This window comes from Amphiura filiformis, chromosome 15, assembly GCF_039555335.1.
Source record: "Amphiura filiformis chromosome 15, Afil_fr2py, whole genome shotgun sequence".
NCBI classification, from domain to species: domain Eukaryota; kingdom Metazoa; phylum Echinodermata; class Ophiuroidea; order Amphilepidida; family Amphiuridae; genus Amphiura; species Amphiura filiformis.
In genome coordinates this window covers 39,329,877-39,346,490 of record NC_092642.1, presented here as the reverse complement: position 1 = coordinate 39,346,490, position 16,614 = coordinate 39,329,877, and the positions used below count along the sequence as shown (strand labels likewise).

At 36.4% G+C, this 16,614-nt stretch overlaps 1 protein-coding gene across 3 annotated transcripts in view; it reads left to right on the top strand.

Moving 5' to 3' along the window:
• Positions 1-3,961: 3,961 nt before the first annotated feature.
• LOC140171613 (uncharacterized) overlaps positions 3,962-16,614 on the top strand; it is a 28,436-nt gene continuing 15,783 nt past the window's right edge. For 2 of the 3 annotated variants that reach the window (XR_011861621.1, XM_072194900.1), the window contains exon 1: positions 3,962-4,024. Coding sequence is in view for 2 of the 3 variants with exons in the window: in XM_072194900.1 (XP_072051001.1) it covers positions 4,001-4,024 (24 nt within the window). In the remaining variant the exon portion in view is untranslated. The remainder of the gene's footprint in view (positions 4,025-16,614) is intronic. The other variant, XM_072194899.1, reaches the window with a different exon arrangement.

Here is a 16,614-nt window from a genome sequence, read left to right as displayed (position 1 = left end):
AGTGTGATTCTGATATGTGTACACTGCAAACCAATGAAGAAGCTGGGCAGCAGCAGTGTACATTTTTGGGCAGCAGCAATAGGCACCTTGTGCCTAATGTATCAAATAACTCGAGTAGAAATCATTATAGTAAGTCTCACAGGCGTTGAAAAAGAAAAATGCTCAAATTCTGATGAACATGGTCTCAAATTATTTTGTCATACTGATAAAGAAGTTTGTACTACTTGGAATGACTTCAATTGATTTGTATCTGAGACCACACAGCAAGTCCTATTCGCCAGCGAAGTGTTACGTGTACACTGATTATCATAATGTCAGCTGGATCACACTTTTCAGTCTTGAACCACAATCAAAATGATCGCTGCACAAAGTCTATGTACCATCATTCCAGAACATGTGTGATCCAGTTACACAGGAGTCATGTAAACACTTTGCTGACCAATTGATGATGACCTACCAGTATCTCCCTGAACATCTGACAGTTACATAGGTAACAAATAGTTCCAGGTAGTCCAAACATATTTATTTTAAGATTTTCACAAAATAACCATTTTTTCAATTGCTCATTTTTCAAAACCCTGTAGTTTTCACTAAAATTAAAAAAATCCATAATAATCTGCAATACAATCCATGTTAAAAAAGTATTAGAAAATTAGAAAAAAAATGTAAAAACATTTTAATATTGCATATAATTATTTGAAACTTTTAGGGGAGAAAAATCATGCATTTTGATACAAAAATGCACTAATTGTGAATTTTCAAAAACTGGCGCATTTATGCTCTAAAAATTTGTACATTTTCTGTTCCCTATGCTTACCATAGAGCAGTTATTAGCAAAACACCACAACCTGCTCTAACTAGCAAGACCATAAAACTTCAACAACAAAAACCTGTAGTTTACAGCTGGACTATAAGGTTTAGAACAATTCAATTAATTCCTTTGTAAGCTTTTGAATTCTTCAGGTGGGGCGGGAGAATGTTGCCACCCTTGGCTGGAAACATGGGGGCAATTTCTTTAACAAAACATTTGACCTATGATTAAAATAAATTATGGAAGAGGGATGATTGCCACCATCCCCACATCCAAAAAGATAATTTCAATCAATATTTTCACTCCAAAACTAAAGTGGTTTTTAGTCAACATTGTATTTCTTTTTTGGTGTTTTTTTATTATTTTTTTTTTGGGGGGGAGGGTTAAATAAAAAATTACACCTGTGCGAGTCACTAGAGAAATTCAAAGAAATTTTCTTTAATTTGAGGGTTTGAGGCTTTGTATTGAGGCACGATTCATTTGAGGGGTTCAAACACCAAAACCCCACAGAGGGGCCTGCAGCAGGGAACAGCTGCCTATTACATGATTACCAAACCAAGCTAGAACACTTTCCATGAGAAACTATGATTTTCATGTGAGAAAACATTCAAGTTCTTTTTCTGATAAAACTACTCTAAGCATATGGAAAAGTTTTTTCGCCAAACTAAAACTAAGTGAATAAGAAAAACAGGCTTTTTACAAAGGATTTGTGTTTACTATACTTGGAGAGTATTTGGTTTTATCAGAAAAAAAACCCAGTATTTGAAACTTTCTTATTAGGTAACAAGGAATAAAAAAAAATGAAGGAAAGAAAAAAGGGAGAGAGAAATTTAACAACAACAACAAAAAAAGGTGGAAAATGCCAGGGGGAATGTTGTCAACTTTGGTTTGGGGTAGGGATGCGTGGCTGGGATTACGAAAAACTACCCGACCCTAAACCAAATTTGATGAAAAACAGACCCGAAATTATACCAATTTTGGAAAATGTTTGTAAATTTTGCTAAAAACGATGAAAAATTGACACCTTTTCCTGCAAGAAATTTGTGAAAAAACACCACTTCTTAAACAAAATTTTCATGAAACTACAATAAGCGCATTAAACCAAATTGCTGAAAATGCACTCCAAGTCTAAACTAAATGGCTGAAAATGCAACCTGAATCTGCCGCATATCCCCGTTTCCTCATTTTCGGGCCTCATTTCCATGAAGAACCCCTCCCCCACCAATAGGAAAATGAAAATGTAGGGACAATTATAAGCTGCGATTGGGTAAAATTTGCAAACTGCATGCCAAAAATTGCTTGCCCCACCCCCTCTTGCCAAAATTGCCCCCCCCCCCTCTTTTTGAGCTCTTTTGGGCTGCCAAAAATATTTGCCCTTTGCACAGACCAAATTTTGGGGATTTCAATTTGCAAATCTTAAATGGTCTAAAATTGTAATGTGAGCTAGCGAGCAGGACATTTTGCATAGGGGGGCTATTCAAATGTTTCTGTACTGTTTTTCTAACCCTTTTTAGAGTGTTTTTAAACAGTGCTCCATAGGCCTATAATCCATTGTTGTGCATGTGTGCCAAAAATCGCTTCAACCCGGCCCAACAGTGCTCCATAGGCCTATAATCCATTGTTGTGCATGTGTGCCAAAAATCGCTTCAACCCCGGCCCCTCCTTTTTTGGATAGCCAAAAATTGCTCGCCTCCCTCCTAATTGCACAGCCTCTTTAAGTTGCAAAATTAGGGGCTGTGCAATAATTATGAGCCCCCCTGGGGGAAATTTCAAACAGCTCACCAAAAATCGCTTGCCCCCCCTCTCGGCCTGCCAAAAATCGCTTGCCCCCCCCTCTCGGCCCGCCAAAAATTCTTTGCCCCCCTTGCATGCCAAATTTTTGGGATCCCAATTTACAAACCTTAAATGGTCTATATACCTGTAGCGAGCGCAGCGAGCAGGAAAATTTGCATATTTAAGCGTTTGACCGTACTGTTTTCCTAAGCCTTTTAGAGCGTTTTATTAAAAAGACGCCCCATGAATGTGTGCCAAAAATCGCTTGCCCCCCCCTCTCAGCTTGCCAAAATTGCTTGCCCCCCTTTTGGCTCGCCAACAATTTCTTGCCCCCCCAATTTTACCCTCCCCAGGGCTCATAATTATTGCACAGCCCCTTAGGCTAATGGAACTCGATTGTTAGTTTCCTATTGACCGCCCGCATCACTTTTTCAATTTGACAAAAACTTTCATTATTTTCATAAAAAAGTCAATGATCTGAAAATTGAAATGGAAATAATCAAAATTGAAACTCTCAAAATGTCTGACATCCCCTGCTGATCATAATCAGCAGTTTTTCTTAGTTGTAGGGGTAGAGGATGTAGTAAATAATGGAAATTTAAGGATTACCTCATCATGTTTCTAGTGATTACAAAATTGCAAATTTCTTTTCATTTTAATGAAAACAAATTCAAATCTTTTCTCAATCTGTTGCAAAATGTCTGTAAAGATGATCTAAGCATAAATACCGGTTTTGAGATGGTCTTTCATCAACAATATATACTTTGGTAATGGTGGGGAACCTAAATTTGGAGACTGTTCATGAAATCATTGATTTTGTTGACATAATGGATAATGAAAAGAGACCGAATAATGAATAATGAAATAGCGACCTCGTCCTTTTTTCAAACATCCAATCGGAAACTAATAATCGAGTTCCATTGGCCCCCAAGGGTAGAAAAAATTATTTTTCACGTAGACCCCCTCTGCAAATCATAAACTTTTTGCCTTCAATTTTTGTAAATTTGAAATTGAATTATGTAGGCCTAGGCCAAGAGCAAGTAGGCCTAATTGAATTGATCCCCATACCTTGGTGTACAAAATCCCGTACAAAACCGCTTTTGACATAGGCCTACATGTCCTTTTCAGCTGAAACTTTTAAACCCTTTTTTTTATAGAGGTCCAAAACTTTTTGAACCTGCTTTTTTTCCCCCCCCCCCCTCCTCCGACACCACCAAGGATTTTCTGAATACTCGAAAGAAATATATTATAAGCAAGGATAAAAAAAGAATGTAAAAAAAAAAAAAACGTGTAAAAAAAGGATTAAAGGGGAGGGGCAGCTGCAGAGATCCACTTGATCAATAATTTAAAGGTCAGTTTTTAATATCGATATCCATTATATCGATAATTGATTGAGCAGATTCAGCAGAATTCAACATGTCCGCCGCCAGGGTAGGTCAGGTAAGCCGTAATGTGTTCAATTTTTACGTGTTTTGGGAGGATGTAGGGCTATCATTTTTCATTTCATTCAATTGCCAGAACTACAAAGAAGGAGATATAGCTTAGATGCGTTTAATTATTTTGCTTTCATGCAGTGAAAATTCAATGCAAAGTTTGGGAAAGCTAACGATTTTTAAGCTTACCTACGAGGCTACGTGTACAGTGTACATTGCCTATCATGCCGAATGCGAGACGTCTCACCCCAAAACACATTCGCCCCAAAAAGGTTCACCCAATACACAATACATACCACGACCAGTTCGCCCCAATTGACTCACTGTGTAACGTTGCGAAGTGTGCATGCGACCAATGCCAATCAATACGATCAATCATAACAGTTACGTCACGGAGATCATTGTAGCATGATAGTAAGCTCAAATAGAATACGCAATTTCTCGCTGTGAAACTCGCTTTTTACAAAAAATGTAGTGCTTTTCTGGCTAATTTTCAACCACGGAAATCTACTGCTGTGCGGGATACAGGCCACTTGAACCTATTCACTTCCGTTACACGCCAATTCAATTACACTACACTCCGTGCACTTTCGTCCCCTTTTTATACCGCGGGTATTGGGGCTGTTGTTGACTGTTTCCTGGTCGATTGCTTGAAGCCCGGCGTGTATTAACTAGTATAGTATATAGTATATAGTATAGTATAGTATAGTACAGTGTATAGTAGGCCTATAGTATAGTATAGTATAGTAAGCAAATGGTAATGATACGCTTCGTGTTGCAAAATAATATGGCAAAACAAAACATTATATATAGGCCTATAAAAAAAAATAAAAACAAAAAAACTCTTGCGAGTTTTGTGTATTTTTATTTTACCGACTCAAACTCAGTTAAAACAAGTTTGTGATGTTCAAAACTTTCAAAACTTGCAGTCCTGTAAACATATTAAACTATTAATAGGACTGAAAATATTTGGCAAATTTTTCAAAGGCGAATAAGCACAACTAGCAAAACAAACGCATCTTTGAGATATTTTGTGGGTTCAGTGCTGTGCACTGACTTTTTGCCCCGCGTGTTAGCGGCGGATTATTTGCTGCCACTTACACGAAAACGCCGGGTGTGATATGTTCAATCAACGGTTCCGTGCACCAAGCACGCAAAAGTGCCAGAACATACAACGGCGTACCTTGCCTGACAAGTCCCGGGCCAGCGTCCGCGTGCTTTAAACACTGATGTACGATCGATTGCTTGACAAGTCCCGGGTCAAGTAGTCTGCTCTCAATTTGATTTATAAGACCCGAGAATTACGGGCCGTGTTTTGTGTTTGCGACGAAGGTGTGGGAGGCAGTGCAAGAAGAAAAAATCCAATGATTTTGTTTGCAAAAATGGTTAATCAAAGATATAAATATAAATTAATTATATATCTTTTAATTATACTATTATTTTGATTATATAATTTTGTATTTTATATCAGATACATTTATAAAGGACATACTTCTCTAATATAAATGTATTTTTACAATTTTGATAATTGTGATTGACAGTTATTATGATTCATTTTGTTTTTCTTAATTTCTGCAACTTGCCTGTCAATAGCCTGGCGTGTTTCTATTGGGACCATTTACCGGTAAAGAGACGGTAAAGGGATTGATTCTTCCTGGACTATCATGATTTATAAATCCTCTTGCTCAAAGGGATATGTGGGATATATGTCCCTGTTTTTTTACACATTTAGTTTTCTTGTTTGATCTCATTCTGCAACCAAAATACCAAAAGTTTACCCGGGAACCAGGGAGAACAGTGCCAGTGCATTGATTGGTCACCCAGGTTAAATAATAAATAAATAAATAAAATAAAGTTTAGAATATGGCCCAGAAAGAACTCATTTTTAGGGCCTTCCATCAAAACGCCCTATTTGTTAGCATCTACTCCATTTTGGGGTCCTCCTATTTTTTTCTTATTATTATGTTTTGATGAGTGGGATGAGTCCAAATGTGTGAAAATATTGGATCCAAAACATAATAATGATAAAATTGGATGCTTTATGCAAAATATTTATTGCTCTCGATATACCAATATTTTAATACTTATTTCACTTTATATCACAATTTTGTCCCGAAATATCCATGACCGCAAATAATTGATTCCTCTGATTTAATTTTCTAGATTAATTTTCTGAAAGTAAGACGAACTCTATTCAAATTTGCTCAAACTGTTAATCAAATAATGTAATTTGTCAGTCGAGTATACCCGTAAGGCCAAGTAAAAAATAAAACATGTTTCACGTCCGGGTTTTCGAAAAAAAAAGAAGGAGGAGGGGCTTTTTATTTTCTATTTTTATCATAAAATTGGTGTAAATACCCATACTTTGAGCTGTTTTAGCGTATACAATAATGCCTGGAAAAGGAGGAGGCCCTTTTTATTTGTTGTTCTGAGAGTTACACCCCCTCCAATGATCACAAAACCTTCCTAAAATGTTTCTTGTATCTTAACAAGGCTATAGAAAGCATTCCAACTTCCTAGACATATTTTTTGAAAAGTTATAACTGAATTTCAAAAAATAAAAATATATTTGAGAAAACCTCAAAAAGGAAGCGGGAGGGACGTGAAACATATTACTTATGGTGACGTCACAGAGCATCCTTGAAGTTAGGTGTTCGTTATGCCCCACCTTCCCTAATATTCAACAAAGAATTTATCGGGATTTTAAAAGCTCTTTGACTGTGTCTAATCAGGGATTTTCCTTTTAACAAAGGAGCACCGGCGCATTGCAGCGCACTGCTGCACGGTAGCATAATCTATCGGCATGATGAAATAACTGTCCATTATATACAAATCAAAAATAGTCAGATTGCACCCTTCATAAATAAGTATGATTAATATAATATATAGGTTTGGTGTTTCACGGTGGTGTTTGTTAGAAATCAGTAAAGAAATGTGATTTGCATACTGCATAGTATAACATGCAGAAAGCCTAAGAGAGAAACATATAGGCTATAGTTCCAAATCTGGGTATTTGATATAAATTATACTAAGCTAATGCAGAACACGCTGAACTTCAAAGCTAGTGCGGTGACTCGAGGTAGATATATAGACTATAGTAGGCGGTGCGTGTGTGAACAGGAAAAATAATGAGTTATATGAAGTTTAAAATGATATCATGCATAAACCCGAACAACCTGTATCTTCCAAATATGGGTGTTTGATAGGCCTATAGGGAAGACCTATACTTGCACGCGTGAACAGGGAAAATAGAGTTTCAAATTATATCAAATCTATTCCCCTATCAATAACACTTTTTACACAAAATTGTTCCATTAATTGGATTTTTTTTTTTGGTAGCTCCAATATCTTTAAAACATAATGAATTTGGCCGAGTTCAATGTAAGCTTGGGCATTTTTAAACATTAAATAGGCTATCGCCACTTTTGTTTTACATTTTTAAAGTAAAAACAAAATTGAAGAAGAAAAAGTTTGTTCTCAGAGAATAAATAAATTGAATATCTCTCGTGTGAAATATTGTATTAGGCCTATATTAAAGCCACGATTTCTCTGATACGGAAAAACGGAAAAATTCACGGAATTCGGGGTTTGCCCACGGAAATTTGAAAATGCCACAAAATAGTAAAACAACTGTGTAAAATGTCTAATTGTTGTGTTGATTTGCAAAATAAAACAAAGAAAAGTGATTATTTGACAGTAATCAACCATTAAATAATCCATTTTAGCATTAATTCTAGGCCTACTACAGTAAAGGGTAATACAAAATACACTTATAAAACATGTTTGTTTTCACTTTTCAGTGCTTTATATTGGAAAATGGAAAATCACGGAAATTGTCCAATTTGTAACACGGAATTTTAATTTTGTAACACGGAGAAATCGTGGCTTTAGCCTATATTATGTTGTAAAAGAATTAAATGGGAAATATTTTCCATTTCGAATTATACCGGAAAGAAAACACAAATTCGGATTTATGCGCGCATAAAAGTAACATTTTCCAATTCGCGCTCAATTCTTTTATTCTGTTCAATACTGTACATGAAGGTGTGCGTTATGTAACTTGGGGTGGAGAGGTGTATAAAATAGTTGTTTTTAAAAGGTTTAGTATGCCTACAACGTCAGAAATCCCATTCTTGCATGAAAAGTATACATTACCGGATACACCATGCATGAAGATATAATATATAATGTCTATAATACATGCTGCAATATGCACTGGAAGACACACCTTTATCATGAGTAGGCCTAATGTTTAAGTATATGGGTGACCGATCATGACGATCATGTGTTGTGGGTGTGTGGGGGGGGGGGGTATACCGGGTGTGGTTGTATAGAGAGCACTAACCAAGCAAAGAAACAAAATTATTTGGGAAAGATTTTCCATTTCAATTATTAGAGAAAGAAAACTCAAATTCAGATTTATGTGCTAAAAGTAACATTTTCCATTTCCGCTCAATTCTTCTAGTATGTGTGTTTATACTGCTGAATGAAGGTGAGCTTTATGTGGGGGTGCGTGTGGGCGGGGCGGGGTGTGGAGGGGTGTTAAACGTTATGCCTATATGGCGTCAAAAATCCCACTCCCTACATTAAAAGTATACAGTACCATGCATGATGATATAATGTATGTACGTTCAAACGCATGCTGATGCACTGCAAGACACCATTAAATCTTTTGGCTGCCTGCAGATCTGAACATATAGGACTTTTCCCACAAAATGGTCTTGGGAGCAAAAATTTGCCTTTTAGCGTGAAAAAAAAAAGAAGGACGGGTCTTTGGATGTGGGTAAAGGAGCGTTACTAATAATATTTTGGCAAAGGATAACCAAATTAAAATTGGACCGAAATCGTAGTAATGGATTACTGGACTTTAACCAGTTTTGCAAACAAAATCCCAACTTTTTCTTCTTCGCGTGCCTCCCGATATAGACCTACGTCACAATTTCAAAAACGGCCCGTGATTCTCGGGTCGAAGTGACATACTCGATAAAATAGGTAAGTAAAAAAAACCCATATGGATGAAAACTACATGATCAAAAATAAAATGTTTTCATAACATAAACATAGTCAGCTCAACTGAATCTCGGGGCTGAATCACATGGGTTTCTAAACAAATTCATAGCATTACACGTTTATAGCACCAGCCAAATTGTTACAAATACTCAACATTTATTTAAAAACAGCACTGCATACTGTCTACTGAAAATACAAATTGTATTAGTTACGAACAATGGATTGTAAAAACATGATAAATTCATAAAATACATTAATACATTTTAATGGCATAAAATTCATAGAACACCGTCAAATTTGTTTACAAAGATATAGGCCTACAATGTATAGTAAATAAACAAATTAAACAACACAATGTAAAGTGATTCAATAATATAATAATAATTAAGATATGATTAATATATACTAGTACTATTAAATAATGATAGTTATTTTTATTGTTATCATAAGAAAATAATAATAATACTATAATTTTTACTATAATATTCATAGGTCGTATTGATTATTCCATAATACATGAATATAAATGCAAACAATTGGAAGTTGTATTGATTGGCCATATGACCGCATGCACTGCATTCACGGCACTTTACAGTTTACACAGTGAGTCAATTGGGGCGAACTTGTCGTGGTATGTACGTGTATTGGGGCGAACTGGTCGCGGTATGTACGTGTATTGGGACGAACTGGTAGTGGTATGTACTGGTGTGGGGCGAAACGTCCTGACACCATCATGCCATACCTATAGGCTAATATAAACCCATACTACACAAATAACACAATCATGCAATAAAGAACAAGCTTTGAAGTTGAAGTTACAATCATGCATGCATGTATGTATTACAAAGATTATCTTTATATAAAACATGATACTATTGTGTTATATTTAAAGGAGTATTTTGTGATCCCAGCATCCTCTTTTACATTTTGTATTTATGACAAAATTGACATTTTTCAGAATCCACAAAAAAAGCTTATTCTCAAAATTTCAGTTGATTCCGATTTTGCGTTTGCGAGTTATGCATGATTATGTGTATTACACTGCTCCATAGTCATAGACAATGTGTTGTAATTTCGTTCTGGTATACCAGAACGAAATTCAAATTTCACGATATCTTCCCTATTTAAAGGGGCATTTCGTGATCCACAGCCTCATCCCCCACTTTTCTCAAAAAAGTTGAGATTTTTATATCACTGGAAACCTCTGGCTACATAATGTTTATGTACAAAATATTTCTTGCAGATTAATTCGTTTTGCAAAGATATCGTGAAATTTGAATTTTGTTCTGGTGCACCAGAACGAAATTACAACGCATTGTCTATGGAGCAGTGTAATACACATAATCATGCATAACTCGCAAACGCATAAAATCGGAATCAACTGAAATTTTGGGAATAGGCTTTTTTCGTGGATATGTACTGAAAAATGTCATAAAAAGAGGATGCTAGGATCATGAAATACTCCTTTAAGGTCATGTTTTTGGCTCTAGCGAAGCGTACGAGCCAAAGGCATCAGAACGGATAGGGTTACACATACAGTGTTGGTTTTTATGCTAAGGAATTTTTTGTGCTTGGTTTTAGGTTTTCAAATTGGTTTCTAAGTTTTGCTAAATTATTTTTTAATCGATTGCACTCCCGATAGAATTGAAATTCAGTTGAGAAAATGTGATTTTTTGGCTAAAAAAGCCACCATAACGAGTTATTACTTGGTTCCTGTGTGCTATAGAGATTATTTTGTCTGTATTTAAATTTAAGTTATGCGTGACAATGGCGCAAACCAACGGAAGTTTAACATTAAAATTTCTTAAGATTTTAGTACTCTCAGGTTCAGATTCAAAAATTATTTTGACTTTCTTAACTTCGTTTAACTATTTCTTTACAATTTAAATAAAGAAATATTTAAGGAATGTCAAAAAAATAGTCATGAAAATTGTCGAATCTTGAATAAATCGGAAAAATGAATTTCCAAGTGGACTATTTTCCTTGCATAAGTGCAAATTTTTGCCTTTTCGGTAACGCATGTTATCTCCCAAAGTCCCAATGATGTAATGCGTAATTATCCAATCAGTACTGTCCTTAGAAAATAAGGCCCAAAATGAACCAATCACAGACATCGTAATGAACAGTCTTTGGCAGTGGAACAAGTAAACAAACAACCAAGATGTCTGCCTCCACATGAGCACACATGACAGATGTCGCCGGCGAAATTGCATCACAATAAGTCGTAAACATGGTTAAAACAAATGAAATTAAATATCATGTCAAAGGACAGATTGTTATCCTATTTGGTAAAAATATCCCAAAGAGAGATCGCAAGGTGTCTGGGATACTAGGAGTAGGAGCAGTACTACCTCTACGATCGATGCATCTTTCAGAACGGAGACGGAAACCACTCGACACTCATCAGCCGTCATGGCATGCTCATGCACATGATGCACTCATGGAATAGTACATCATGGATACATGTACACGTGTATAAAACCCGGGACGTAAACATGGTAAAGTCATAGTATTACTAGCCAATTCTAGTGAAGCAGAAGAAGCAGATGCAACTTTCAGAAGTCGGAGACGGAAACCACTCGACACTCATCAGCCATCATGGCACGCTCATGCACATGATGCACTCATGGAATAATACATCATGGATACATATACGTATAAAACCCGGGACGTAAACATGGTAAAGTCATAGTATTACTAGCCAATTCTAGTGAATTCAATCACCAAACCAAACATCCTTTTCAATATCAAAAAAAAAAAGAAGATTATTACGACATCCCAAATATTTTCTCAAACATAAAAATATTTAAATGCCCAAAGACAAGTAAAAAAAAAAAAGAAGATTATTACGACATCCCAAATATTTTCTCAAACATAAAAATATTTAAATGCCCAAAGACAAGTAATAATAATATAATATTGAATAAATTATGCCTACATTACATAACGTCTATCTGTCTGTCAGTTTACTCCAGAACTCTAGTTTTGAATTTGTACACGTTCTTACGCATTCCATGCTAGAGTGCTTTGCTATTGTTTTTCAGGCAGACAGCAGTGCAATTTTTTGCAGTTTGCACCGGAGGTTCATTCTGTTAATGTTGAAATTAAATTTGGATGAAATCATGAAAGTTATTTCGATGAGTCAACTGCATCTTTTGAGCAAGATTTGCCTTTTTTGCGAAGAGTGAAGTGTAATTTTAGCAACTTTTTGATGCAATCGCCTGTTGTGATCGGCTGTGTTTACTTCTGAACTTCCATTGCTTTACATGGTGTCATTCTTCAGCGAATCCGACTAGATTTTGAATGCAATGGTCTCTAGTCTACAATGTAAAATGTGAAGCTATCGGTGAACAAATTCTTGGCTGGACTTCTCGAGCAACTGTAGACTGCTTATTTTTTTTTTTTTTTTGGTCGCGTGTTCCTCAAACTTGGTGGGTGGGTGCATTCTTGACCCGAGACAGAACAAGTTTGTTTTGGCAAATGGGTCAAGGTCACTCGAGGTCATTTGGGGTCAAATGAGTAAAACTGTCATGGCAAGAATTAGAAACTTAGTGGGTACAGTCAACATTTAGAGCCAAATTTTTGGAAGGTCATTACGGGTCACCAGCTGAGGTCAAATTAGTAAAATTTTAGGGTCACCAGAGGTCACACGAGGTCAAATTAGTAAAAACTTTTGGACGGGCATGAAATTTGGTGGGTACAGTCAATATATAGAGCCACATTTTTGGAAGGTCATTTTGGTGTCAACAGAGGTCATCTGAGGTCAACTTAATAAAAGCTGTTGTATGGGCATGAAACTTGGTTGGTACAGTCAACATTTAGAGCCAATTTTTGAAAGATCATTTTGGGGTCACCAGCGGTCATCTGAGGTCAAATTAGTAAAAAGTGTTGGATGGGCATGGCAGGTACAGTCAACATTTGAGTCAAATTTTTGGAAGGTCATTTTGGGGTCACCAGGGGGTCATCTGAGGTCAAATGATTAAAAAGTGTTGGACGGGTATGAAACTTGGTGTGTACAGTCAACATTTAAAGGCAATTTTTGGAAAAGTCATTTCGGGGTCACCAGAGGTCATCTGAGGTCAAATTAGTAAAAACTGTCGTATGGGCATGAACATTGGTGGATACAGTCAACATTTATAGCTAAATTTTGGAAAGGTCATTTCAGGGTCACCAGGGGTCATCTTGAGGTCAAATAAGTAAAAACTGTCAAAGTATCGTCAACATTTGGAGTCACATTTTTGGAAAGACATTTGGGGGGTCAATAGGGGTCATCTGAGGTCAATGTAGTAAAAACTCTTGGATGGGCATGAAACTTGGTGCTGGTGGGTATGTCAACATTAAGAGCCAACTTTTTGAAAGGTCATTTCAGGGTCACCTGAGGTCATCCAGTGTCTATCTGAGGTCAAATTAGTAAAACTGTCATATGGCCATGAAACTTGGTGGGTACAGTCAACATTTTAGAGCCATTTTTGAAAGGTCATTTTGGGGTCACGGGGTCATCTGATGTCAAATGAGTAAAAACAGTCGGACAGGCATGAAATTTGGTGGGTACAATCAACATTTAGAGCCAACTTTTTGGAAGGTCATCTTGAGGTCACCAGAGGTCATCTGAGGTCAAATTAGTAAAACTGTCATATGGGCTTGTAAATAGGTGGATACATCCAACATTTATAGCCAAAATTTTGGGAAGGTCATATCTGGGTCACCAGGGGTCATCTGAGGTCAAATTAGTCAGAACTGTCCTATGGGCATGAAACTTGGGTACAGTCAACATTTGGAGTCAAATTTTTGGAAGGTCATTTTGGGGTCACCAGGGGTCATCTGAGGTCAAATTAGTTAAAACTGTCGGATTTGCATGAAACTTTTTATAGTCAAATTTTGGGAATGTCATTTCAGAGTCACCAGGGTCATCTGAGGTCAAATTAGTATTAAAGGAAATCTGTACCATAAACTAATCAATGGCTATATAGTTGCAGTAATAATAAAAACGACAAACAGTAAAAGTCCCAAGCTTACATACCGGTACGTCCAAATTAAGGAGAAATTCTTAATTCCTTACGACAATCAACGGTCAGTTTGCGATCCATGGTGGCAGCCATATTGATACCCGATGTATTTTTTATTAGCTGTAACAGTACCTCAATTTTGAAACCAGCGAAATCCGTGCCACAAGCCTCGTCCCTCGTGAACTTTGGTGACACGAAACGAATACTAACAAAGTTCAGATTCAAAAAGAAAAGCGATACAATTTTTACCCATAAAACTACAGAAGAACATAAAAAATGCATTTTAAGTCATATTTATGATCAACAATGTCATTTGAGAACGAAAAGTAAAAACAGCACTAAAACCAAAATTAAGCTGTGGGGTCGCGAATGCCATAGCAACATCACGCTCGCCGTGGGTCTGTGTGAGATAGAGGTTACGCTATCGCTGTGGCAGAAGCAGCTATCATGGCGGCTTCCATGAATCGCAGTAACGAAGGATTAAAAGTGCTTTTTCTTTGTTAGGAATATTCGAAATTCATATAGACCGTCTGGTATGTTTAATTTAGGGGTATATAACTATATTAGCCATTGATTAGTTTATGGTACAGATTTCCTTTAATACTAATTAAACTGTCATGAAACTTGGTGGTACAGTCACCCAACTAGAGCCAAAGCCTTATTCAGACTAACACTATTCTTGACATAGGCCTACTCGCCTGTATATTATATTTTGATCCGTTTTGGCCCATTTGGACTCGCTTCCACCCGTTTCGATCCATGTCGCTAATTCCCTAAATTGATTGATGTATCATTGTATGCTCTGCAAATGGGATAGCTACCAAACTACCTGTTGGGGGAATGTGATCTGTCACATTATACTCAAATGATATTTCACCTGTTGCTCATTCGACTCAAAGAACAATTACTTTCACTGTCACCAAAAAGCGCAGAGCCACAGCGCCATTGGTGCTCTTGTTTATACTGGGTACCACAAAATGGTGGATTTGTTGCATTTTCGTTCATGAAAACATGTTTACATACATATGCAGTTTGTTTATTTTACATTTAATAGACTGAGCTTGTTTGGTATTATTTTTTTCCTTGGACATTGGCCTTTCAATTTCTGAAACAAAAAGTTATACTTTTAGTTTGTACTAATTACTGTAACTCGTTAATCCTTATAAGTCAGGGGTGGATCTTGAGGCGGAGTATCATGAGGCGGAGGATCACAATGCTGTACAATGGTGATTTAATACACTATTGTCTCAATAAACATTACTGATGGATCTCTACCTGTTTCTGTATTGATCTCAGCCAAGTGATGTCACGTTTTAGCATTCATTGCCTCAGTATTATTTGTTATTTGGACAATTTAAAATTACTAATTACTTGTTGCTACATTAATAAAGTTCATTGACCTCTACGCATGTGAGTAGGGATTTAATGTAGGGAACATTCAAAAGGGTGCTATGGACAGACAAAACATGATAAGGCTCAAATTTCTTTAGCAGACCTTGGTTGTGATCTTTATTACTTCTGTAAATTTTTTGCGAAAATGCGTTGTTGAATTCTCTTTTAATTTTCAAAACTGGATTGTTGAGCTTATTTTACATCTAGTTAGATACCTCAATCATGAAAATTTACATCTCCAGTGCCATACAGGGTGTTTTAAAATAAATATTGATACATTTTTGACCACCCTGTATCTACATAATTGAAGTACTTGACCGGTAGAAGTTCCATATGGCAGGGTGGGCAATTAAGTTTGTTATATTAAACATGTGTCAAAACTTAAATTATCAATGTACTTTGAGGGGTGACACCCCTAACTGAATTAATATTTTCATCCTTATTTTGCTTGTTACACCCTGTATATTGCATGGGTCACCCTGTATAATGACTCCCATTGTATCGTTTCTGAAATCGTCCGAGTATATGCTCTCAGAATATATATACTTTTATTGGCTTCTATTTAAATGGAAACTTTTGAAGTTATAGTACCAAACCTGTAAAAGCATGTGATGCGCTTGAAAAATACACATGCAACGCAATTGGTACCCTGTATAAAAAACATGACCCTAAACGAATTAATCTGCAAGAAATATTTTGCACATAAACATTATGTAGCCAGAGGATTCCAGTGATATAAAAATCTTAACTTTTTTTGAGAAAAGTGGGCGGGATGATGCTGTGGATCACGAAATGCCCTTTTAGTCACAAAATTTATTACAAATGATATATCATAAAAGAAATGCACATAAAATATAAAATGCAAATTTAGGATCCCACAGGCTCGGCCCTCTGTGCAAACATTGGCATTGCTAAATATTGGTTTTCCCTCATTTTTGAGTGTAACTCCATAACTGTTGTCTGTGCTGAAATAAAATTTCCAGTGCAGTAGTTGTAGCCCTTGCCCCTATAATATACATATCTTACTTGTCCCCCCTTAAAGGACAAGCTATCGCATTGCTAACAGCTATAGTAATAGTTTTCAGCACAGTATTTCAGCAGTCTGCCAATTTGGCGCAGTTTATGTCGTATTCGGCAGTGGGATTCGGATTGGCTAATTGAATCACATCATCGTCACATCGGCACCTCA